The 26,886-nt window shown below is 41.6% G+C and overlaps 1 protein-coding gene across 3 annotated transcripts; it reads left to right on the forward strand.

The window, feature by feature from the left end:
- The first annotated feature begins 1,491 nt into the window (after positions 1-1,491).
- On the forward strand, positions 1,492-26,647 carry LOC140356381 (rap guanine nucleotide exchange factor 4-like). Of its 3 annotated transcripts, XM_072441264.1 has the most exons (29): positions 1,492-1,689; positions 10,177-10,319; positions 10,451-10,539; positions 11,408-11,554; positions 13,780-13,852; positions 14,697-14,749; positions 15,271-15,377; positions 15,468-15,589; positions 15,818-16,001; positions 16,246-16,330; positions 16,815-16,875; positions 16,988-17,064; positions 18,762-18,908; positions 19,111-19,205; positions 19,314-19,399; positions 19,492-19,559; positions 20,618-20,779; positions 20,867-20,955; positions 21,035-21,062; positions 21,293-21,368; positions 21,506-21,652; positions 21,743-21,840; positions 22,421-22,546; positions 22,627-22,805; positions 22,898-22,988; positions 24,827-24,877; positions 24,953-25,040; positions 25,121-25,185; positions 25,693-26,647. In XM_072441264.1, the coding sequence occupies exons 1-29, from the start codon at positions 1,622-1,624 to the stop codon at positions 25,873-25,875; spliced, it is 2,988 nt and encodes a 995-aa protein (XP_072297365.1). In that variant the 5' UTR covers positions 1,492-1,621; the 3' UTR covers positions 25,876-26,647. The 3 variants fall into 3 exon arrangements, with proteins under 3 accessions (XP_072297365.1, XP_072297366.1, XP_072297367.1); XM_072441265.1 differs by lacking the exons at positions 1,492-1,689; positions 10,177-10,319; positions 10,451-10,539; positions 11,408-11,554 and adding an exon at positions 12,885-13,114; XM_072441266.1 differs by lacking the exons at positions 1,492-1,689; positions 10,177-10,319; positions 10,451-10,539; positions 11,408-11,554 and adding an exon at positions 12,933-13,114 and having other exon boundaries at positions 13,783-13,852.
- The last annotated feature ends 239 nt before the right edge of the window (positions 26,648-26,886 follow it).

The following is a 26,886-nucleotide window of genomic DNA, read 5'->3' on the forward strand; positions in this document are numbered from 1 at the left end:
GAGCTGCTGCTCCTCCACGTCGAGAGGAGCCAGCTGAGGTGGCTCGGGCATCTGTTCCGGATGCCTCCTGGGCGCCTCCCTCGGGAGGTGTTTCAGGCATGTCCCACCGGGAAGAGGCCCCGGGGAAGACCCAGGACACGCTGGAGAGACTATGTCTCTCGGCTGGCCTGGGAGGAGTTAGAGGAAGTGTCTGGGGAGAAGGAAGTCTGGGAGTCCCTGCTCAGACTGCTGCCCCCGCGACCCGGCCCCGGATAAAGCGGCAGAAGATGGATGGATGGATGGATGGGCTTTAGAAAATTACCTGCCACTGATGATTTACCTTACTGGTTTCCGTATATTCATACCAGACCCCTGCTGATTTTACCCTCTTTATTTAGTTTGGTGTATCATTTCAGCTTGGTTTTTTAAAAAAAAACTGAATTTGTGCAGACTGTTATGACAAGTGATCTCTTGGATCGCTTTCAGCATGACTGAAGAAATTGATTTCCAATGGAATAATGCATTGCCTCTAACTAGACCATCTCCACTATAATGAGCCAAAACAAGCTTATAACATATTATAAAGAATATGTCGGCCTGTGGTACTCAAAAGTGTTTAATATTAAAAATGCTAAAGATTTATCTCAATATCTGGTGTTGACATTTAAAAAAAAAAAAAAACCTTTGTAGTTCAATTGAAGTGGAAGATGTCCCTCAGGTCTTACTTGAAAAAATCTTATCGGAGGAGCACTAAGAATTAGTTCAACAAACGCACAACTAACTCACCTGATGGACACTAATGTATTCGTTTCTGTCTCTGCTAATGTACAAAATCTTATCTTAAGTTATATAATTCTCCCCTTAGGTGCACCTCTCCAGGTAAAATTTAAGGTTAGCCTTGATAATATGCAGCACTTGCACCATTGCATGTTCTTGTGTATCACAGGCAGCTGCATCAGCCTGATGATATGTCCACACTGCTATTATCTCCCACTGCACAGCGCACTGCAGGAAGCCTTCTTATCATGAGGCCACTATTAAAGGACTTTTGAATGTATTTTAATAGATTTGGTAACTGTTATACAAAATAAATGCAAATCAATTAGAGAACAGTATAGCCTCAAATAATCACAAACTAGATACTGTATTATATTGTTATTTATTGTTACGTCTACTCGCTATTACTTTCTACTGGAAAGTATTCTACTGTAGCCTATGCTACATAATAGCCTGTATATTTATGCCACACAAGGTGTGTACAGCTGTTTCTACACCAGTAATACATTCTATGACAGAATCTGGAGACGCTTTGATTAACTTTTCCCATAAATCAATGAATAATATAATTGATTTATTGCTTATACTACAATGATTAGACTGGGTATTGGCATTGGAGCTTGGATGTTTCATCTGAAATGGTGGTTTAGTGGTTTACTTTGAAGATGCATAGTGCTGTGTTTTCCTTTTGCCTCTAAAAGCCCATTAGGGCAGAGTGACACAGTCATCTTCTCCACCGTGAAGGCGCATCATCTGGAGCTGGAGGAGACTCGGCGGAGGGGCGGGACGAGACGCTTAAGCTCACATTCATTAACAAACAGCGTCCACCGCGGGCTTGCTCCGGCAGCACCGCTGCTCTGTCGACATGGTGGCGGTACAGATGTCCCCTAATCTGTCTCCATCTGCGGAGTGGATCTGCTGTCTTGATAAAAGGTGCGTAAACGCATCCCTGGCGCACGCTCCGGCTCAGTCCACGCTATGCTCGTGCTTGCTTCGCTCTCCTTCATTCATCCGTGTCAACGTGATTCATTGTTACCGGCTAATACTGCGTGTGCACTGTTTTACGCGCTGCTTGTATTAAAATACAAAGTCTACTGTTCTGTTGGAACATGCACATGGCGGAGCACATCCTCCTTCCTGAAGCAGCGGTTATTGTGTCCTCAGCGAGAAAGGCGTTGGTGCTTCGAGGTTCACCGAGATGTCTCTGCAGCACATGGGAAATGATGAGAGACGCCTTATATTATGGCCTACTACTACTACTGTTGTTATTGCACCTAACAATTAATGGTCAATAATGTGTAGGTTATAATTACCTATAGTGTTGGCCTGTGTGTTTATATTTTTCAGGTTTATACTTAGAAGAGGTGATACAGCTGAGGCGGCAGATTAGGCTGTTTGATCAGAGTTTTACTATGAAATTGTCTCATTACCCTGAGAAAAAGAGGCATAAATAAATATATATTTTTAAAAGGCACCTATATTGTAATTGGCCAACATTGAGGCATGTATGGCTGCATCTCCTTTACACCTACACATCTCATGATGACACATCCTTATGTTACTAATGGCAATCTGAAGCTGAGACTTTGTTTATTGTAATATGATTACCTGTTTTAAGAAAGATTCAGTTCATAATGTGTAAATACAGTGTGTACATATGAGTAATCAAACAATTATATTTCTAGCTCAATGTACATGCAAATATAATATTTTTTGTTTGGCAGAATGCATAATATTACTTATTACTTATAACATCTGCATGTCCTCCCCGTGTTATCGTGGGTTCTCTCCGGGTTCTCCGGCTCCTCCCACCGTCCAAAGACATGTATGTGTTAGGCAAAATTGGTGACTCTAAATTGGCCCTAGTGATTGAATGTGAGTGAACTGTCTGTAATGTCTATGTCTCTGTGTTGGCCCTGCGACAAGTTGGCCACTGTCCAGGGTGTACCCCGCCTAAGGCCCGGTGTCACTGGGATAGGCTCCAGTCACCCGCGACCCCGAAGAAAATGAATGGATGGATGGATGGAATATTATTTTATCTTAGATTTTGTAATCATAGATTACTAGTCAGTAGACATGTATTTATGTATATGAAATTTCAAAACAATTCAAGGTGAAAACAAACAATCAAACCTTATTCCCTCATCACATTTCAGTCATACTATCAGAAAGATTGCATCGTAGCGTGTTCAGTTGTAATGGTGGCACATTACCAGAGGTTGGGTGCACAGATTAGACCAGACAGAGGAATGACTAGAGCACTCTCTTCTCTTCGGTCTTACACCTTTTATTGAATCAATATTTTGCGCTGAGCGTCCAAAAGCTTTTCCTGACTGTTAGACAATGTCTATTTGTCTTGGTTTATTTTTTAAATGGACAGTCTAAACTGCAAGTCAACAAATTTAGCCCAATGTAGTAGTTTTTAATGAAGCGTTAAGTGTAAATTAGTTCTTTTTAGGCCTGATACTTTGTAAGTAAAACAACACAAATAATTGATGGCATTCTAATAATTCTCTGGTAGGGCAGTTAGTTTTAGTTTGTCTGGTCATTTTCTGTACTTTTTTTATGACTTTTTTTTTGTTTGATTACTTTAAGTTTGGGTCATGGACTTACATGTCCTATAGGCATACCATTACAAAACTATGTGTACATTTACATGGCCTGTAAATATCAGATAACTAGAATAATCAGATCATTATTGATTTTTGGTGTGCATGTAAACTTAGCCAGTGTTAGTGCAGAGCTTACCTATAGTAGAGCTTTCCTATATGTAGAGCTTACCAATACCAATTGAACTATTGGCTATTGGCATGAGGCCATATTATCTGCCCCGGGAGTTCTCACATGTGATTTTGATCGCAGTCTATGTGGCCCCGTCTGCCAATGCTGAAAATGCTTGTGAAGCACTGCTCTCCTGCACTTGTAGGCTGCAAACACAGCATCCACAGGCTCTCTTCCTCATCTCTGGTGACTTTAACCACGCTTCTCCCTCTTCTGTTCTACCAACATACACCCAGTATGTTACCTGCCCCACCAGAAAGAGAATAGAACATTGGACTTGTTTTTTGCCAATACCAAGGAGGCTTATTCCTCTTCCCCCCTCCCTCCCCTGGGCAGCTCGGACCACAACCTTGTACATCTGAGGCCTGTGTATGAACCCATCGTGCGCAGGCAGCCTGTGGTGTCCCGTGAGGTGAGGATGTGGTCTACTGAGAGCGAGGAGGCTCTGAGGGACTGCTTCAGCACCACTGTCTGGACTGAGCTTTATAACCCACATGGGGAGGACATCAACACCATCACAGAGTGCATCACAGACTACATCAACTTCTGTTTTGAGAACATTGTTCCCTCCCGGACGGTGCGGTGTTTTCCAAACAACAAGCCATGGATTAACCGTGAACTGAAGGCTCTGCTGAAGGAGAAGAAGAGAGCCTTCAGGTCAGGGAACAAGGAGGAGCTGAGGACTGTGCAGAAGGAGCTGAGGAGGAAGATCAGGCAGGCTGAGGCCGGCTACAAGAGGAGGATGGAGGAGCAGCTGCAGCAAAAGAACATTCAGGGAGTGTGGAGGAGCCTGAAAACCATCTCGGGCTTCAAAATCCCCCCTGCCCAGACAGAGGGGGATCTACAGTGGGTGAATGATTTAAATGCTCACTTCTTGAGGTTTGATCAATCACCCGTCCCTCCCCCTGCACAGCTGCATGCTCCCTCTTCCACAGCTGGACAATGCCCTGCATCTGTTCCTCTTCGCTTATCTGCCCCGGACCATCAGCTCCCCACTTCGCCTGGACTCACCCATCCCCCCAGCACACGGTCCCCCTGCCAACCACTGACTGTCACAGCAGCACAGGTGAGGAGTGAGCTGAAGAGGATTAAAGTGAGGAAGGCAGCAGGACCTGATGGCATCAGCCCCAGGCTCCTTAAGTCCTGCACAGATGAACTGTGTGGAGTTGTGGAGCATGTCTTCAACATGAGCCTGAAGCTGAGGGTGGTACCACAGGTCTTGAAGACCTCCTGTCTGGTACCTGTGCCCAAGACACCGCGCGCCAAAGACCTCAACAGCTTCAGGCCAGTGGCTCTCACTTCCCACCTGATGAAGACACTGGAGCGGCTGGTCCTGGACCACCTCCGCTCCACCGTGAGCTCAGCCATGGACCCGCTGCAGTTTGCATATCGGTCTGGCATCGGAGTGGAGGACGCCGTCATCTCCCTGCTGCATCGCTTTCTCTCTCACCTGGAAAAGCCTGGCAGCTTTGTGAGGATTCTGTTCTTCGATCTTTCCAGCGCCTTCAACACCATCCAGCCGCTGCTCCTGAGGGACAAGCTGGAGACGGCTGGTGTGGAGTATGACCTGGCAGAGTGGATCCTGGACTACCTCACAGACCGACCCCAGTTTGTGAGAGCCCGGAACTGTGTGTCTGACACTCGGACCTGCAGTGTGGGGGCGCCCCAGGGCACTGTCCTCGCGCCCTTTCTCTTCACCCTCTACACTGCAGACTTCAGACATGACACGGACAGCTGTGTACTGCAGAAGTTCTCTGACGACTCTGCCATCATCGGACTCATCAGGGACGACGATGATGCGGAGTACAGAGGACTGGCGCAGGACTTTGTGGACTGGTGTCAGCGGAACCACCTCCTCATCAACGCGGGGAAGACCAAGGAGATGGTGGTGGATTTCCGCAGACGCCACCCCACTGCCCCCTCACCAGTGAACATCCAGGGACGGGACATTGAGAGAGTGGACTCATACAAGTACCTGAGTGTTCATCTGAACCACAAACTGGACTGGACTCATAAACCAGACGCACTGTACAGGAAGAGCCAGAGTCGGCTCTACCTCCTGAGGAGACTCAGGCCTTTTGGAGTGACAGGGCCACTCCTGAAGACCTTCTACGACTCTGTGGTGGCATCAGCCCTCCTGTACGGTGTGGCCTGCTGGAGCAGCAGCATCACAGAGAGGGAGAGGAAGAGGCTGGACAGAGTCATCAAGAAGTCCAGCTCCGTCCTGGGCTGTGCTCTGGACTCGGTGCAGGAGGTGGGGGACAGGAGGGTCCTGGCTAGATTCACATCTATGCTGGACCATGAGTGTCACCCCCTGCAGGACACTCTCTCCGCTCTGGAGAGCAGCTTCAGTGAGAGACTGATCCACCCTCGCTGTGTGAAGGAAAGGTTCTGTTGGTCTTTCCTTCCTGCTGCTGTCAGACTTTATAACAAAAACTGTTAGTACTGAACACTCGCAATACTGACCTAACCTAATACTGATGTGCAATTCTGTCATATGTGCAATTGCTGTTGGAATTCATGTGCAATTCATGTGCAATTACTGTGAAATTCATGTGCAGTCTATGTGCTGTCGTGACACATATTCATGTGCAATTACTGTCGTGATCACATGCAATGGTATTTATTTATTTATTTGTCTATGGGAGTTTTTATTTATTTATAGGAGATCTTCTACTGAAAGTGTTTTTCAGACTTCCTATAAGTGATCTGTTCTTCTGTATCTACCTCTGTATCTACCTGCGTTGCACCAATGAAATTTCCCCATGTGGGACAATAAAGGAATATCTTATCTTATCTTATCTTATGTAGAGCTTTCGTATATGTAGAGCTTACCTGTATGTAGAGCTGTCATATATGTAGAGCTTTTATATATGTAGAGCTTCTGTATATGTAGAGCTTAACTATGTGTAGAGCTTACTTATATATAGAGCCTACCTGTAGAGCTTACCTGTATATAGAGCTTTTGTATATGTAGCGCTTACCTGTATATAGAGCTTTTGTATATGTAGCGCTTACCTGTATATAGAGCTTTTGTATATGTAGAGCCTACCTATATGTGGAGCTTTCTATATGTAGAGCTTTTGTATATGTAGAACTTTCGTATATGTAGAGCTTGCCTATATGTAGAGCTTACCTGTATATAGAGCTTTTGTATATGTAGCGCTTACCTGTATGTAGAACTTTCGTATATGTAGAGCTTACCTGTATGTAGAGCTTTCGTATATGTAGAGCTTACCTGTATGTAGAGCTTACCTGTATATAAAGCTAACCTGTATGTAGAGCTTACCTGTATATAAAGCTTACCTGTATATAGAGCTTTCGTATATGTAGCGCTTACCTGTATGTAGAGCTTTCGTATATGTAGCGCTTACCTGTATATAGAGCTTTCGTATATGTAGAGCTTACCTGTATGTAGAGCTTTCGTATATGTAGCGCTTACCTGTATATAGAGCTTTCGTATATGTAGAGCTTACCTGTATGTAGAGCTTTCGTATATGTAGAGCTTACCTGTATGTAGAGCTTACCTGTATATAAAGCTAACCTGTATGTAGAGCTTACCTGTATATAAAGCTTACCTGTATATAGAGCATTCGTATAGAGCTTACCTGTATATAAAGCTTACCTGTATGTAGAGCTTACCTGTATGTAGAGCTTACCTGTATATAAAGCTTACCTGTATGTAGAGCTTTCGTATATATGTAGAGCTTACCTGTATGTAGAGCTTACCTGTATACAAAGCTTACCTGTATGTAGAGCTTTCGTACATGTAGAGCTTTCCTATACGTATTTAATGGAGAAGGCTAGTTGGAAAGGTCATGATATCTGACCATGCAGCAGACAGACAGCTTGACCTTTTCAAATGCCACTCAATTATTCATGGTCTCACAGTTTATGCTCATTATTCAGCGCTTTTACAAGTCGTGAGGTTGTTGTTGGTGGCGGCGTGGCAGAGGGGTGTTGAGAGAGCTGTGCACACACGATTATCTCCCCAACAGTTACATATTCATTGGGAGTGTGTTGACGCTGTCTGACATGTTGGTTCTCTGCCATGAATCAACCTATGATATGTGTGTGTGGAAACAGAGATGCTTTTCCAGATGGAGATTTCCTAAAACAATCTGTCGGACCTTCTGTAGCCTCGGTATGTGCCTCCAAGCGTTGACTGTTGTGCTGGTTGGCTGGCTAAAAGTCCCTTCACGTGAGTGCGGTTGAAAACGGAGCTGTCTGTTGTTCTGATCCATGAGGCCAAAAGGGCTGGGAAAGGCGAAGACAGGGGCTGGGACTATAGAAGGAGCAGGAGATAAGGTAACAGCACTCAGGTCAAATCTCCAGCACAGAGAATGCTGATTCTTGTGGACAGACGAGGAGCGAGCACCGCTGTAGAGGCGCATGCAACCAACAAGGAATGTGCATTATTAAGGTGGGAAATGTGCACTATTTTTGTTTTACACATCTATATATCTAAGATTAGACAAGAGCCCGAAAGAGTCAGCTATGTATTGGTGATATTGCAAAAAGATGAACAAATCCTCATATTAATTGATTAGAATTGTATATTAATCTTTTTATATGACTTTATGAATATGAACAATGATAATGATGATATTATGCAATTGATCTACTGTATTTAACGCCTTTCCAAAGCCCTTCACATATTATTTACATATTATTCATTCATTCCACACTCTTCCAATCTTCCAATCTTCGACCATTGGCCCCTCTGACAACCACAAACATTCACAAGCCACATTCATTGGCAATTTGGGTGAAGTGACTTGCCTAAGGAAACAAAAACAGCATCCACCAATGTTGCATAGATTACGAGATCAGACGAGATCATTTAAAAAAAAAAGTCAAGTCCTCCAAAGTCTATATACCTGCTCTAAATAGAATAAAATAAAATGCTTTTACCGACAGAATACTGGCTGTAGAGCCTGCGTTTAAAAAAATAAATAAAAGCGTATCATTTGTTACGATTGGCTTAATTGCACGGCTCTAATCACATGTATAAAGGTGCATGCCATTTGCTTTCATATGATTACTTTACTATCTTAAACATTAGGTTTCTGCCAAAGCTTCACACTGGCCTTTTACAATTGTAATTGGGACAAGATCTCATGCCACTAGATCTTGCAAGATAATATTGGCATAAGATTGTCCAAACATGAGAAAAATTATCTTGTGTTTACATTTGAATTGGACAGAAAAGGGTTAATGCTGGTGAGTTTCACCTCTTAAGAAACTGTAGTTCCAAAAAGCTGAAAAATGCTAAGGTCAAATTTGGGAACTGGATTGCATTATTTATTATAAATTATGTCAAAATCTCCTCTTGTCTCTTTCTTGTGGACCTAGACTCTCAACCTTTATTGTAATATCAAATTGCTCATTATAATATTGTATTCAACCTCTGCAACTTTCTCCTTTTAATAACATTGGAACTATTCTCTGAACCAGATAAAACGCTCAATTTAGTAAACTGTTAACATTTTAAACATGTGTTAATTCCTCCATAGATTTGCAAGAGTGACATCAATGGAGCATACCACATTAAACCAATAAATAGACTGCTGTGTGATAATAATTTGTACGATACATAAACATCAAGTAAGTTAACCTTTGTGTTTAAACGGGCTTCAGTGTGTGGGAGTTTACCTGTCTGCTGTATTAACCCTGCCCACTATGGGTCCTGACGCTCGTGTCCGTGCGCCACAGGCCAAACTGTAGGCGCTGGAGGAAGATGATGAGTCAGACACACAAAACACGCAGGGCCCAGCTCAATTTAAAACGCTTAGCCAATGGCAGATCTTGTGGATTTATAAAATGTCTGTGTCTGTCGGCATCGTCTCTTTATTCAGAAGAATTATGTTTTGCAAGACAGTGTGTTGCGTGTTTTGCTCATATATAGCTTTTTTATAGTTGAGTCATGCCTAGGAGGTATGAAGTGTGAAAGGGTAATAAAAGCTTGATCTGAAGGTTGTGTTGATTTAAATTGAAGTCAGAACATTTCAGAATAACTGAGTGAGAAGATTGAGCAATTGAGCTGCTTAAAGAAGAAAGTGTTCTCTTTCGTCTTTCTGCATAAACTCTGAAGAGAAATACACACGTCTCAGGAGATGGAGCAGGAAAATGGATTGATAATTATTAAGCGGAAGCAGACAAAAGTTGATGAAGTAGAGAGGCATAATAGAGAAGACTCATACGTAGATGAGCCACTCTGTAGACAAATTAATAGCCCTTAGTATGGTCCTTATTTTACCATTTCACAAATCTGCTGTTAAGTTTTCTCATGTTTCTTATGGACGGGCTATCTAGTGTGTATGTGTGTGTGTGTAGTAAGTGCGTGCAGTGTGCATGTGTTTGGATTTAAGTGTATTAGAACCAGCAGCAGTACAAATGAGCTCGAACATCAACACCCCGCGGGAGGTCTACGACGGGAGAAGTAACACCTTAAGCTCTGCTCTTATCACAAAGACACAAGCCAGGACTCTGAAGCACAAAAACAGACATAGCACTAAAACAATCCACACTACAACCACTTAATGAGCCAAAAAAATACCCTGCTTTGCTCCATTACCTATCTACAGCATAACAAATGTGGCTTTGTTTTTTAGCGCCTGATGGCTTGTGTGTGTGCAGGCCGTCGGAGCGCTCTGGTGAGGACGTGGACATCATTCTCACCAGACTGAGAGAGGTCAAGGCCTTCCAGAGGTTCCCGCCTCCGCTGCTTGTGCAGATCTGTAGCTGTGCCTTTTACGAGTGCCTGGAGAAAGGCATCACATGTATGTATCTACACACCATATGACAGGCCTATAATGTACAGTATAACACAACATGTAGTAGATGCTATCTGTATAGTCTTTGCAATAACTGCCGAGCCCTGGGCTGTGAACTCTATTCTTTTTTTTGTCAGTATTTAGACAAGGAGACATTGGTACAAGTTGGTACGCCGTTCTCTCAGGCTCACTTGACGTCAAAGTGTCAGAAACTGCCAATCACCAGGTATGTATTTCATATTATGCAAGGAATATGTGGAAAAAGATGACAAACCTACAGTCATCTCCTAATGGTAAAGATAAAAAGCCAAGGCCTGTACTTACAATCAAAGAAACTGTAGTTCTATCGCTCTTACTATAGACTCAAAATCCCTCTTTCCACTGGTGAACAATTTAAATGATTACTTATATGATTATTATTACCTGCTATTACTTGAGGCTGTTTTATCTTATAGCATTTTATACCTTATTATACATGTCAGTTTTCACTTTTACATTGTATTGAAAGTGTTTGGTTTTGAGTCCCAGTTTTGTGTCTTCAGTGTTGACATGATTGTGGTACATTAGTTCATGCCTCAGTGTTCCAGAGTAAAGCTGCTGCCCCTCCTTTGAGACATGTGCCACAGTTATTTGCGATGGCTTTGTGGCTTCATATAGACTGAGGAGAGAGAGGATTTGCGGTGAATTGTAGCGATAAAAAGCCCCTTTATTACGAAATACCCTCGGCATGGCTGTGGCCCTAAGGAGCTGTTGATGGCCTAGTTTCTGCAGCTGTATTTGAAATGTCACTTTGACCACGATGAAAGAATGTGTGGGTGATGTTACACATGTCTGATTTGAATGTGGAGTGTCCAGCTGTATCATGCATCAAAAGACATAATCCTTTAAGAAATTCCATGCAGCAGTTTTCTCATATATGAATCTATTACCATTTATCAGCATGCTAATCTGTCTCCTGGCTGCAGCCGTCTACACTCATTTGCAGAATATCATGATACTAATTCCTGAATACTATTTATGAATGATTTTACATTGAATGTTGTCAAGCATTTATTTTCATTTTGTTTATTTTTCTTGGTCATGTCCTTGTACAGGATGCAGTTGCTATTTGTACACTGGGGATTGGGACTGCATTTGGAGAGTCAATCCTGGACAACACGCCACGCCATGCCACCATCGTCAGCAGAGAGACCAGTGAACTGCTCCGCATTGAGCAAAGGGAATTTAAAACTCTTTGGGAGGTAAGAAACCTTCAGCATTTACATAGTTAATTATTGTACTTACTTGTAGTTGTCATAGGTTTAACCACTAGAGGGCTCTCTACTACAACTATAATGTACTGATAAGACTTTTAAAAGTGCATTTTAGACTACATATTTCACTCAAGTGACGATATTTAAGATTATACAAAAACAAGAAGGCTGTTTTCTACAAAAAACAGGACAGATTCTGGAAATAAAGATCTGCTGTTTCACTTGCAAGGACCACAACCTTGGCAACTATTCAAAGTGTTTATTGGCGTACAAGAAACATGAAGAATGGATGCTGTTTTGGGGCTTCTGGTGATGAGGGCTGTTGGCTCCTGAGCCTCGATACCCCCATCTAGGATATAAATTAGAAGAATTAGAAGAATTAAAAGAGGGTGATCTGTGCACTGATCTGTATGATTTGCTTAAATAGTGTAGCCGCAGGAAGGGGCGTAAGAGGGGTGTGGTGGTCCTGCTCCCGAACATAAGATAACAAACTTATCTTCATTTATAGTTTGACCGTTTGATAATAATACATGACCACAACAAGGTAGTTATGCTGGTTTTGGTTATGGTTATGTTTGTATTGTTATAAGTAGTAGCTGTAAATAACAGTGTTTCACTAGGTATTGACCTGTTGATTGAGTTCTGGCATAGAACGAGCCGCCTGCTGTGGACCTCCTTGATAAGGTTACTCTCGCTTTTGAACTGACAAAGCTGTAGAAAATGATTTATTTATTTACTATAGACACTTGTTGTTTTCCACAATGGCTCTGTTTATCTAAAGTAGTTTCCTGTGGCTAATTGTTACACATTGACAATGTGGTTTAACCTCATTCAGTAATGTATTTTGAAGATTTGAAACATGCTATACGAGTGTACTTATTCATAAGCCATACAGTCTTGTTCTTTGCATCCTCTTCTCTTCCTAAAATTTTCCCTTCTGCTCCTTCTCTTTGAAATAGGCATTATTCACTATTTGCATATCCTACCTGGCTCTTTTTCAGTTTAGAAAAAAATCTCATCTAACATTAGCTGTTTTGTTGTACTCAATCCTACTGCCTCCCCCTAGCTGTGCCCACCCAGTTCTCATCCAATTATAGAATAATTATTTCTTAGCATGTAGCACTAACAAGCAATTACCAGCAAAATTTGTTTTTATGGAAAATATTAGAATTAGCTTTTTGAATAAATGAAACTACTCATTACTGATGACATCCTCCCCATGTGATTCTCCACACTTCCCTCTGGCTTAGCGATTGCGTCTTTTACCAGCCTCCTTCCTCTGCCCCCTTTGTACTGCTCTTTCTAACCTCCACTTTCCACCGGGGTAGCCGCTCATCACCGTGGTAACCTGTGTGAAGGAAAGCGTTTCGGTCTCTTGGCTCTCCGTCGCTGCAGCAAGGGGGCACAGAACGGTCTTGTTAGAGGAAGAGGGAGGAACGATGGCTTGTTTGGAGGGGGTGCTATCCGGTGGAGTGTGTGTGAGGTGTAGGGGAGCATAGGGCACTTCTCAAGGGGCTTTGGTTGTGGACTGTGATAGGGCTACCTCAGGTGAGTCAAGAGTTTTGTCCGGTTTGTAATATTAGCAGCCAGTAGTGATCTTTAACAGAGATTATGTTAGAAACTATATATCTGCAACATCATGCAGAATGTTTATTTAAGGATATAGGATATAAATGGCAAATAATCTTAGTATATAAATAACTTTTTACAATAAGTAATCTGTAAAATGTACATTTGACACTGTTGTAGTTTGTTCATACCAATTGCCTCCAAAGCACATTTATGGATCTGTGCCAATGATGTTTTCTAGTGTTGATCAATAAATCCTCAACATTATTGGATTGCCTGGATGATACTGCCTCAGTCCCCATTAGAAAATACAGTTGTTTGGTTTGTTGTTGCTGCCGTGTGGCTCTCTCTTGACACTTGAGCAGACAACTTGTTTTTTTGGTAATGACTTTGTAACAGTGGCAACTCAGTGTAATTTAGCTTGAAGTTCAACATCTGCACACAGCCCATCTGTCCTCATTAACCCGATGCTAAATGCCTCTCTGTGTATCTTACATAATGTTAGTTGTTATGCATGGAAATTATCTACAATGCTACAATGGGCTTTAGTGCACAAGCTGCATGCCCCCGAACAGCTGCTTGTGACACAAAAGAAGATTCCAAATGCTATGGATTTTAATGGATGTATGCTTTGTGTCATGCAGCAGTATCGTCAGAGCCTGGCTGGACTTTTGGCCCCTCCTTATGGAGCGATGGAGAGTGGATCCAACAATGACAGTGAGTAAATGAACACTTAAAAGCCATTTACTTAAAAATATTATTTATTTATTCATTTATTTATTTGGAGCCCCTTTAGCTTCTGCAAGTGGTCGCTCGTCTTTTGGGGGTCCCATAATATTTAGGGTTTTTAGAATGATGATAAATTAGGGCCATTGCTGCAGCAATTCACAATTTAAAACTAAATATTATATGTTTTGAATAGGGAAACGTCCTTGAAATGTTGCATAAAACAGGAATCTGAAACCCAGCAATACAGTATACTGCAAAACAGTGTTTCTGATACTATGTTGGCACATGTGATTCTCAAGAGTACTTTCATTTAATAACATTTTTAGAGTTTATTTTCTTACCTCTACTGATCAAGAAAGAACTGTTTAAAGATGAACTATATATACAACAAGCACAAAATATTATCATATACAATTTTATTACACTAATATTAATAGTTTAGCTCTAATTTTAGACTTTTAATGGGAAACACTGACTGATGCATAATTAAACATGACCTAACCCTAACCCTAACCCAAGAGTGTCATTGTATTGTTATGTAACAGAGGCTTAGTATAGTTGATACATAGAATACAATATTGTGAGCATTCTAGTTGTGCAGTCCCACAATCAATATTTATATGATATAATGATTTCTTGTCTACTGGGTTGACTAAAACGTATATTTAACACCTATTTTCACCATACAATGAATTTATTTAATAACGAATTTGAAATTCCATTCAAACATAAAAAGCAAATAGTGCATTGCTTTATTTGTACTTTGATACTGTCAGAATTCTTACATTTCAGTCTTTAATTTACAAAATCACAAAATGCCTCTGTTTTACAGGACTCACTGACAAAGACAACATGAACTCTGATACAGCAAACAAAGGGCACAAGGTAAATATAAGGTTTTTGTGATTAAACATAGCAAACTTTTTTTTCTGTTTGAACAACACTGCGGTTCTTCTATGTGTTTCATGCCAAGATGTAGTATTAAACAAGTATTGCAGTAAAGCTGCATAGAAGGGTTTTGTGAATGTACTAAAACAAGGGTAACAAGGGTATATTTCAGGTGAGTGAGATTTCTGAGTAGATCCGAGGGATGACTCACAGATGTGAGCCTCTGTAGTTATGGTAATACCACATAATGAATTCACCAGGAAGAAAGAGCCCAGCTGGCCTGTTAGCATGCTTTTCTTCAGTTGTTTTTTAGCATACTGCCCTTTTGCTGTCTGCAGGTGTGAGCTGTAAAGGATATAGGAGCTTATGTGGAGTGTTTGTCGCAACATTTACTAATATAAACATTAGCATGTGTGTAGACTAGAGCGCCTCTTGTGAGCGCCTCTTGTGCTTCTACCACACAAATAAGCATTAACTGTGTACATTATTCATGCTGTTGTGGTCCACTGTTTTGATAGATTCCCTCTGAAAAGCTACAAAGAACTGGAAAGGTTCTACGAAATGCTATTCTATCCAGAGCCCCACATATGATCCGGGACAGGAAGTACCACTTGAAGACTTACAGGTATATGTTTTATATACACATTTCAAACAGGCCTCTCAAAAGGCTTTCCTTTGGCCTATGTAATCCTCACAAAACACATCTGTATGGCAGACAATGCTGTGTGGGCACAGAGCTGGTGGATTGGCTGGTGATGCAGAGTGCCTGTGTTCTGACCCGGTCGCATGCTGTTGGGATGTGGCAGTCTCTGCTGGAGGAAGGCGTGCTGAACCATGGTGACAAAACACTTTTTATAGTAACTCTCTGGCATTAGTTTATTTTCAGATTTGAAGCATCATTAAGTAAATGTACTATTGCTTTAACAAAACATTAGCCTGTTACTTAGATAGATGTAAATACAGCTAAAATGTTTATGAACACCTCAATCTAAAGTCTATTATTTCTTTGATGGTGCCTAGAATGGAGAAAAACATTTATTTACATTTGTCCTGTGTGCTCTTCAGTGGACCAAGAACTTGGCTTCCAGGACAAATACTTGTTTTATCGTTTCCTTGATGATGAGGATGAGGAGACACCACTGCCCAGTGAAGAGGAGAAGAGAGAGAGTGAGGAAGAGCTGCCAGAGACCATCCTCTTCCTCGCTCAGATCGGTCCAGATGCTCTGCTGCGCATGATCTTACGGAAGTCGTAAGTATGGCTTTTTAGACCGTGGTTACTGTAACCGTTGAGTCTTCTAAATATCAGCAAGAAGTCCCATGATTTGTCCTAAAAATACATACAAGAAGTCATTGTTGTTGTTGGTTTAATGTCATATGAGTGTTTATATTTACAATGAGAAACTGAATATATTAAGCCAGTGTAGCTGGTCATGTCTAGCCTAAAAGAGCAGAGCGATGTGACTGGTGAGTGTGACTAACCGCACTGTCTCTAGGCCTGGTCAGAGGACAGGAGACGACCTTGAGATCATCTATGATGAACTGCTGCACATCAAGGCCTTAGCACACCTCTCCAACACTGTGAGTCAGCTCCTGCACTCATGCACTCCTACCCTTCATTCCTACATTACAATCTACAATTTATTTTTAAGTACAAAAATATTGTGTGGTACAGGGGTGTGAAGCATCTTTTGAAATAGATTCGTATTTCTTCATTCATCTAATTTTTTGCATAAAACCAATTTTTGGATGCTATTCCTTACTAGTAATTTAGGGGAATGAGAGCAAGTGAGATCACTCAAATGTGTGGATAAAACTATATAAGTCCAAAGCTCAGTTTGGTTTGGGAGCATTAGTGAATTAATGAAATTTGCCTATGCAAAGGATTTAAAAATTAAACAAACCTCATCAAGTTTGTCTGAGCCACTGTTAAAATTGATATGACGTGTCATAATGACAGATTAAGCTGTGAAAGTCACTGAAGAGTAGTAAAAGGTTAAGGCTTGGGGCCGTCATTCAAATGAACTATGACAAACCATTTATTGTATGTAAATTTGTTTTACAGGTGAAGAGGGAACTGGCTAGTGTTGTGATTTTTGAATCACATGCAAAAGCAGGAACTGTGTGTATGTATACCAATATATTTACTTAATTCAGAACATAGCATCCAGTTCTTCATAAATGCAAAAATGACTAATAATAATATAAATGATCAAATATGGTGTTGTTTCTTCCTAGTGTTTAACCAGGGAGAAGAGGGCACATCATGGTACATCATTCAGAAGGGCTCTGTCAATGTGGTCATCTATGGCAAAGTAAGAAACCACTTGCATGGATCACTTAGGGTCCGTCCCGCCCACTCGACAGTCAGTTGGTCACTACTTACATTGTGTTTCCTACTTTTTACCTGTGGATCTGGAGAAGGCTTTCAACCATGTCCCTCCGGGTGTCCTTTGGGGGGGTGCTCCGGGAGTACGGGGTCCGGCGCCCTTTGCTCAGGGCTGTCTGGTCACTGTATGACCGGAGCAGGAGCTGTGTTCGCATTGCCTGTTCCCAGTGCATGTTGGACTCCGCCAGGGCTGCCCTTTGTCACCGGTTCTGTTCATAGTTTTATGGACAGAATGTCTAGGCGCAGTCAGGGGTCGGAGGGTGTCCGGTTTGGGGACCACAGGATTCCATCTCTGCTGTTTGCAGACAATGTTGTCCTGATGGCTCCATCAAACCCGGACCTGCAACATGCACTGGGACGGTTTGCAGCCGAGTGTGAAGCGGCTGGGATGAGAATCAGCACCTCCAAATCCGAGGCCATGGTTCTCGACCGGAAAAAGGTGGCTTGCCCTCTCCAGGTGGGTGGGGTGTCCTTGCCCCAAGTGGAGGAGTTCAAGTATCTCGGGGTTGTTTACAAGTGAGGGAAGGATGGAACGTGAGATTGACAGGTGGATCGGTGCAGCGTCTGCAGTGATGCAGTCGTTGCATTGGACTGTTGTGGTGAATAAGGAGCTGAGTCGACCCTCACCTATGGTCAAGAGCTTTGGGTAATGACCAAAAGGACAAGATCGCTGATACAAGCGGTCGAAATGAGTTTCCTCCGCCGTGTGGCTGGGCGCTCCCTTAGAGATAGGGTGAGGAGCTCGGCCACACGGGGGGAGCTCGGAATAGAGCCACTGCTCCTCCACGTCGAGAAGAGCCAGCTGAGGTGGCTCGGGCATCTGTTCCGGATGCCTCCTGGGCGCCTCCCTGGGGAGGTGTTTCAGGCATGTCCCACCGGGAAGAGGCCCCGGGGAAGACCCAGGACACGCTGGAGCAACTATGTCTCTCGACTGGCCTGGGAACACCTCGGGATCCCCCCAGAGGAGTTGGAGGAAGTGTCTGGGGAGGGGGAACTCTGGGAGGCCCTGCTTAGACTGCTGCCCCCGCGATCCGGCCCCGGATAAGTGGATGATTGATGGATGGACTTTTTACCCTTAAACTATGGGATACATTTTAAATTGCAGGAGTAGTTATTAGTAGTAGTATTAGAAGCACTAAATGTAGCAGTAGTTATAATTGACATACGTTTCAGAGGTGTTCTATTCAAGTTCAGTGGAAAGAAATTACATTACTAAATTATTTAATATTATTAAATATTTGGACTCAACACTACCAAATATTTCTATTCAGTTGCTTTTTCTACAATTAATATTAATACTTTCATTCATGCCACATGGAATAAGAAGGTTTGAGGTGCAGAAAAGTTTATTTTAGGTTTGAGACGATGATCATGCACATTTACATCAGTGGCTTGCATCCCTCTGGATGGATTTGGCAACTGCTCAGCTCATCATGACACATGATCACAGAGAGTAATTAGCTTAAGGGACTGCATGCAGAAGCTAATTCACACCACTACACAGCCACTATACACAGATGTAGATAGAAAGGGTTAGATGTAGATAGGAAATTGAGACAGGACTATGTTTGCTCAATATGTTGACTCTTATCTTTTGTCTTTCTATAATTGTACATGTTTTAGGGTGTGGTGTGCACGCTGCATGAAGGAGATGACTTTGGGAAGCTGGCCCTGGTTACAGACTCACCACGCGCTGCCTCCATAGTGCTGAGGGAGGACAACTGCCACTTCCTACGAGTGGACAAGGAGGACTTCAACAGGATACTCAGGGTACACCAACATCTACAACATCTACATGACATACATTTTGATTTAAAAAACAAAACACTGCTATTGTTAAGATACTGTGCCAGTAACTGGCCAGCTGCAATATACAATGTTTGTCTCCCTCTACTGGTAGAAGCTATACATTGAACACTAAATGCCTCAACCCATGCAACAAGAAGATTACATCTTTTTCAATGATTTTTAGGATGTTGAAGCAAATACAGTTCGTTTAAAAGAGCATGAACAAGCTGTGCTGGTGCTGGAAAAGAGCCCTCGTACCTCAACACTGGGAAGCATCAAGTAAGTGCAAATAACACTTTAATATCATCCAGTCTTTACAGTGCATTATGTTCAAAAGTTAAATTAACACCTATAATAAAATGGTCAAATGTTTTTCCTCCTCCCTAGATACACTGTGATATCAGGAACCCCAGAAAAGATTCTTGAGCACTTCCTGGAGACCATGAGGATGGACATACATCACAGTGAACCAGGTTTACATCTGACTTTCACTTGTCTTGCTGGCTTGGCTGTTTGCTTCTATCTCTCTAACATAATTTCTCTTCTTTTCCGTTGTTCCTGCCAGACCCGGCTCTGGATGACTTTGTCCTCATGCACTGTGTGTTTATGGCCAACAGCCAGCTCTGCCCTCTTCTTATGGCACAATATCCTTCTGCATCTGCTCAGAGGGTGCATGGGCGCCTTTCTTTTGACATGAAACAATCACTACAATAAGCCATTAGTTTTATAGCACAAACATGTCTGTCGTTCGCTAAATGCCAATGCACTGGTGAGAACTCTTTATGTTTGAGCAAGAAAAGCTGAAGCAGCAGTTGATCATTGCACACTAATGAAATTCTGTCTGTCTTTGCCTCAGTCCAAAATAACCCTTGTTAAAGTTGGCTCTAGAGGACTTTCCCTGATGTTTTTACCCTGTGGATTAAAACACAAAATAATGGGAAGATTTTGCTGATGCTTCTAATTGTCCTTATTAAAATGCACAAAGTGTCCCAAAAGATGGTCTAATGTGTATTGAGCATTGCATCAATAATTCAGCGCAGTGAGTAAGAGCAAAATATGTTAAGCAAGCAAGACAAGGGCAGAAGTTAACTATTAGCTGCTATTAGCATGTACCTTATGTATTAAAGACATCTTATGTGGGAGTAAATTACTTTTTCTTAGTTTTGTAGATAGTTATGGTTTCAATAGTAATGCATCTATTGTGGTATAGTTGCAGAGGTATGTCTCTGCAACTATGGTTTTTAATGTTTTTTTAACTAATAAAATCCATTAAGGGTTGAGGGGAAAGCCCATTTACAACTTTACAAATGAGACATGAGCTTCCAGGAACTTATGATAACTTTCAAAATCCAATATACTGTACTTACTTAAAATGTTGCAATAATGATAATGTAAAGGCTTCTTGTCCTTAGTTTCCAAAGTTTTCTTAAACAAAGTCTGGAGGGGCTTCAAAGTAATTTAATTTGTCTGTGACCATGTTATAAGTTATATGACTAAATACCGTTGAGTGCATACAAAGTACTATGTTTGTGTTTTGGCAAATTAATAGAATCAATTGCAGAGCAGCACCAATTGTTCAAGAAGAAGTAGAAATAATACTAGGAACAGTGTTCCTTATCTGAAACATTTCAGGGGCTGCCTGCCCCTGCATCTATTAAAAATGTCAAAAATAACTAACAGTTTTCTTTAACCTGGCGTGCACCTACCATGCTGCATCCCCCCTTGGCTCTGAGCAGGAGCGGCTGGAGTTTGCTGTCAATGCTAAAAGAAAAATCCTTATCCTGTCCCTGCGCTGGGCCAATGTTCACTCCTACTTGCTGCAAGAGGAGCCTGCTGCTATTTCCTTTCTTGAGGTAAACATATTATGAAAACAGCAAATCACACTTTAATTTTTGAGGGTGGTGTTAAGTTACTATTTTTGCCTTGTGGAATTATTTCAGGAGCTGTATGGGAGTGTGTCCAATGAATCCCGAGTGCTAAGAGCTCTGAAAGACCTGGCTACTGACCTTGAGAAAGTGGTGAAAATTCAGTATGTATTTTGTATACACTAAATACTTTCAACTGTACAGTTTACAATTAAATGATTTACAAATATATTACTTTTACAGTTCAGATGAAGCAAAGGCTGCAAAAAAGGTATGTCTACTGCCATTTAACTTCAGATAGCCAGATAGCTCACTAAACTAAGAGGGTTTTGCACTATTTTAAAAGCAGCGAGAATCCTATGAATATTGCCTCTTTCCTATTTTAGTGCAAAAAGTTTTTATGATGTGTGCTGCGGGCCACTTTGGCTAGGTTGCCTTTGTAAAAGAGATTTTGATCTCAATGAGTTAAAACGTATGTATTCTAACCAATTGTTTTTGCAGAAAACCCTTATACGACAGTTCAGTAACGGGGAAGAACGATTACAAAAAAAGCAGCCCATAAGGAATCAAGACGACAGTAAGTTTAATATTCAGTATCACTCAATGTCAAAAATGATGCATTAATTATTTTTACTTTCTTAACCTTTATTCAGTGTTTTTTCTGTTGACAAAATCTGGGAAAACAATTAAACCTGGTTTTATTTTGTTCTCTAGTCCTATTAAAAGTGTACTGCAGTGATCAGACTTACACTACTATCCGAGTTGCTGTAGTGGCCACTGGGAGAGAAGTGGTCAGTGCTGTGGCAGACAAAACTGGTACAACAGAAGAGCTCCTCCTGGTTCACCTTAACTCTGCTGGGGGTAAGATAAAACTATACAAAACACTAATTACATATAAAGTGTTGATTTTCAATGAGTTATGCTATTAAATACATAATTTGTGTGTTACAGAAAAGCAAATACTGAAGCCAAATGAAGTGTCAGTATTTTCCACTCTGAGCATCAACGGGCGATTGTTTACCAGTCCCCGAGAGCAACTCAACTCATTAGTAAAGATGTATTATTATGAGTATATATGTGTTATGTATAGTAATAGTTAGTGTTCAAGATCAATTGTAATTTTTAAGTTGCGCTATGTAACTTTTGTGGTGGAAGGTCCGCTATCTGCTTGTTTCAATGGAAATATTATTGCTTTGCCTGAAACGTTCCACAGTATGGCATTACAAATATCTATCTCCATGGCGACAAGCAGGTGACGCCATCAGGCCAACTTACAGTTCAGATCTGTCGAGAAGCAAGCCTGCGCACTGTAAGAGCAGGCTTTTTTTTGCATGTTTTTCAAGTTGTTTTTTTAGTAATTAAAATGTAATTGGATAAATGCAAGATAGATAACTTGAATGCCATACTGTGGAAAATTCCAGGTAAGTCCAATAAAATGTCCATGGAGACAAGATGGCGTACCCACCCGAAAAGTTATATAAGGCACATTTTAGCCTTTTCTAGCACCATCTTCAGTGAAGCCTTTACACTATTGAGGAAAATAAATGCTTTAGAGAATATATCTTTAAACTACTTTTTTATTAGACCTCGGCTTATAACATTCCTCTCTAACACACTCCTCTATAACAGACGCCTCTTCCAGACCAGGAGGGCCCCACTGCAGGTTCCATGTCCACCTTTGAGCTGATGAGCTCCAAGGACCTGGCCTATCAGATGACTCTGTTCGACTGGGAGCTCTTCAGCTGTGTGCATGAGGTGGCACACTCGCACTAACCACACATAACAACAGCACAGACGCACTGTTGCTGTTAGTTACATGTCACATCTCTCTTCAGCACGAGCTCCTCTACCACACATTTGGCCGGCAGAGCTTCAGGAGGACGACGGCCAACTTGGATCTGTTCCTGAGACGGTTCAATCAGGTCCAGCTCTGGGTGGTCACCGAGGTGTGCCTCTGTGGGCAGCTGAGTAAGAGAGTGCAGCTGCTCAAGAAGTTCATCAAGATCGCAGCACAGTGAGTTGACCCAAACCCCTCTACTTTGTGCCGCGAGGGAGACAATTTGTGCTTTTCTGTGTAAAATTCAACACTATCTTTTTGACCTGCAGCTGTCGGGAATTCAAGAACCTCAATTCGTTCTTTGCCATTATTATGGGGATGAGCAACCCAGCTGTCAGCAGATTGAGTCAGACATGGGAGGTAAAACGGCCTTTCGGACCAGAATCATTTAGACAGGGAGTAGACGGGGAAGGCAAGCGCTAGTTTAGACGTTTACAGTAAAATATACAAAAACAAAGTAAAAATATAGCCGCAAGCGGAAATGATCGGCCCTCGCCACGCTGCCGCCACGCCGCAAGAGGAGGGGGCGCTAACGCGCCCCAATTGTCCTTTTATTGCGCCTACTGCTGAACATCTTCTCCCCTTTGTTTTACCATCAAAAAGCAATTTTATTTTGAATTCTTGGCAAAATGTGCGGCTTTGCCGCACAGACACCGTGACTCTTTGAATAAAAATGTGGATAACTTTTGATGGTCCACCCCTGAAGATGAGTCTCACCAAGTTTCAGGTTAATAGGGCTGACGCCCTGGGAGGAGTTCGTGAAAGTCTAAAGTGTAAACATGTTCTGGCGATTTCCCCATTGGAATAACATGGGAGGTTTCGGTCATCGCTACGGCAAAGCCATAACAATTATGACATGGGTCTCATTGACTTTTTTGATGGGGATGCCAAAATTGAGTTGTGGGTCAAATTTCATATAATTTAGCAAAACTAAACATTTAACCTCCATATAAAATCTGTAGGGGGCGCTGTGGCGCCAAATTAATTTATTTCACTTCAAGTAGGTTTAGGGCAAAGAGTTTAACAACTGATTCTAATTTGACGCAATTCAGACTTTATCTGCGCAAACGGCAGAAATGTAAAATTTGGGAGATTTCTGAAATTCTAGCTACAGTTTGCGGCTTCGCCACACAGAGACCGTGAGAGGTATCAATGTAATTTGGATAACTTTTGATGTCCCACTCCTCAGTAACATTTTCACCAAATTTCAGCTTTTTAGGGCCAACGCCCTGGGAGGAGTTCGTAAAAGTACGACGTTTGGAAAAACTCCCGAGTCATGCTTAGCCATTTTTGAAGCAATATGGCCGACATGTGGTTGGGCGGACGGCGTTGCCGTAATAATATTTTTTACTTCTCTTGTCACCATCTACCTCTGCGCCAAATTTCATGATTCTACGATCAGATTTTTTTTGGGTCATTTCCTATCTCTCAATGCATTTTTGGTACATTTGGGGGCGCTGACGCGCCAATTTTTTTAATTTTAGAAAAGGGAAATAGCCAGAATGTAGAGAGGCACAATTTTTAGAGGTGTGCAAATTTTTGTGACTTTTCGTCAATGTTCACTGGGTGAAAAATAGGGGGGTTGGTCCCGAGAAGAAAGAAGAAAGAAAGAAGAAAGAAGAAGAATGTTCCGATGTGAAAACAATGTTTCCCATTTTTCAAATATCATAAACTATACATTTTCGGACCTCATGGTGTGGGTCCCTGGTCACTGACGGGTACTTTCGTTAATTTTGAGTGGGCTCCGCCCACTTTGTGTTTTTGGCCCTCTATACAGTAATAATGTTCAATTTTTGCATTACATGTTTATATGCACGGAACATGCAAGAGATGGGGAACGTATTCGTGAGCCACTTAGCGCAAATGAGTGCTTTATATGGGGATGACGACGACGGTCGTCATCTCAATGTAAAGTGCTCGTTTAGTGCGCACTTTTGCACGGGCTTCGCCCGTTTACAACGCTAATGTTCCATTTTCCTACTACTAATTAGTATGCACGGGGCGTGCATGAGTGGAGGAGTGCGTTAGTGAGTGTTTGGAAGTGGGCGAGCGCTTCGCGCTCACTTTGGCAGCCGTGCTTCGCACGGCCTTACGAGACTAATAGGCCTCTCGCCAGCTTGTGGCGCTCGGGCCTAATAACATGTACAAAATGTCAGAGTTTATATGGAATATACACTCTGTCTTTTTCTTACTGACAGAAACTTCCTACCAAGTTTAAGAAGTTCTATGCTGAGTTTGAGAGCATGATGGTATGTTACCTCTCTAATCATAAATTCACATTGGTGTTGAATGGTTTAACATCAACTATATAATATCTTTTACAGGACCCTTCTAGAAACCACCGGTCATATCGACTCACTGTTACAAAACTGGAGCCTCCAATCATCCCCTTCATGCCTCTTCTTCTCAAAGGTGCAACTACATTTTAACATAGACATTTTAATCACGTTATGATTTTGATCCATTGCTATTGCTCTTTTATTCTATTGCAGATATGACCTTTACACATGAAGGCAACAGAACACATATTGACAATATGGTCAACTTTGAAAAAATGGTGAGTCTGTGGCAATTTATTCGGTCACTATTAACAACATGGCTTGTTTCCATGGAAACGTTGTTCCTATGGCTATAACGCATGCACTGACTACAATGCCAGCTTGTCCGAGTAGCTCTGTGTTTGTCATAAGGATCAATAAAGTATCTATCTATCGAACGCACAAAATTAGCATTAAAACTGTTCAATCTAATTCATATTTAATATCACTCTCTGTCCTCATTGAATGGCAATAGGAAGTTGCACGGCTGGCCATTTTTGATCATTACGCTTTACTATTGCTGGAAATGAACTCATAGATTTATGGAGCTATAAATACAACCAGTAACAAATATCGTGCGTACCAGTAAGAGCAGGATGCACGAGGAAAGAAAGCCTGCTTCACATGTCTGGCTCTTGGGAAGGTGTATTTTTGAAGCTGAAAATCTAAATCAAAGTGATGGAGCCTTATCAAAGGGTTCCTCTAAATGTAAAATCAAACTCATGCTTTTCCGATCTCTCATTCAGCGCATTATTGCCAACACAATTCGACAAGTACGACACTGCAGAAGCCAACCTTTCAATCCGGACATTTGCCAACCCAACAAGAACCAGGCCGAGGTGCGGGGCTACGTCAGGAAACTGTGTGTGATTGACAACCAGCGGGCGCTCACGCAGCTCTCCTACAGGCTGGAGCCAAGACGGACGTGAGACCACATTACAGTACTTCTTCCACTATCATCACTATATTCAAACTTAAAAACAACAACACAATCAGAGGGTTTGTAGCGTCTCGCTGTTTAGAACTCATACAACATTGTGCCATGAAAAACATCTTCTTCCTACAGTCAGAAAGCTGCTATTTTGTCGGTAGACTGTGCTACTTGTCACTGTTTTGACCTACTCGAACCTATTAGATAGATCTTTAATGAATAGAACTCGGTTGAATTATGTTGCATGGCTTTTTGTTCTATACATTGCATTTCTATCTAAGTGGTCTGTCCATGTTGTACAACTCTGAAAATGTTTTAATGTATCTGCCTGACTGTGTAGCCTGTTTACACTAAAGACTCAAAGTCACTATCATGTTCAAAACATTACTCCTTTTCGGTATACAATATTAAAGTACTTATTTTCATTAATCTATATATAGCTATAGATGATGTAGGATTTCATGTCCTATGAGTATTAGCAGGTTGGAGCCCTAATGGTGTTACTTTCCACCTAAGTTTTGCCTTTATATTGTCCTGAACTCGATGCAGATCAGATTCGCATTGAGGGAAGTCAGTATTTCAATGTATTTATGTGTGATATTTTGAGTGTGTTTATGCCAAATGTAATTACTTTTCCTTTGACCTCAGAAGCTTTAGTTGTGATTATTGGTGTGTGTTGAGAACAGCTGTACGGCCACACAGCTAGTGGTTTGTGACTGTACTGTATGTGGAGTCTGCCTTGTAAATAAAAGTGAAACAGATTTAACGCAGCAGATGTTTCATTGTCATAAAGATCCATTTTCACATCACATTCAGTGTGACTGTTATGAATTGATTACAGTTTATCTGAATGTAACCATTTTTTGTTTGTTTCTAGATGTCAAAAGTGTGCTTTAATTTTACATAGAAGTCATAAAGAAGCAAGAGAGAATAGTATGGCTAAATAAAAAATATACAGACATTTACAACGTAATATTTGCAACAATAATATGATCTGCTATATTGCATA

This window comes from Eucyclogobius newberryi, unplaced genomic scaffold (genome assembly GCF_026437365.1).
Source record: "Eucyclogobius newberryi isolate DKJ021-1_F unplaced genomic scaffold, fEucNew1.0.hap1 SCAF_12, whole genome shotgun sequence".
Lineage (NCBI taxonomy): Eukaryota > Metazoa > Chordata > Actinopteri > Gobiiformes > Gobiidae > Eucyclogobius > Eucyclogobius newberryi.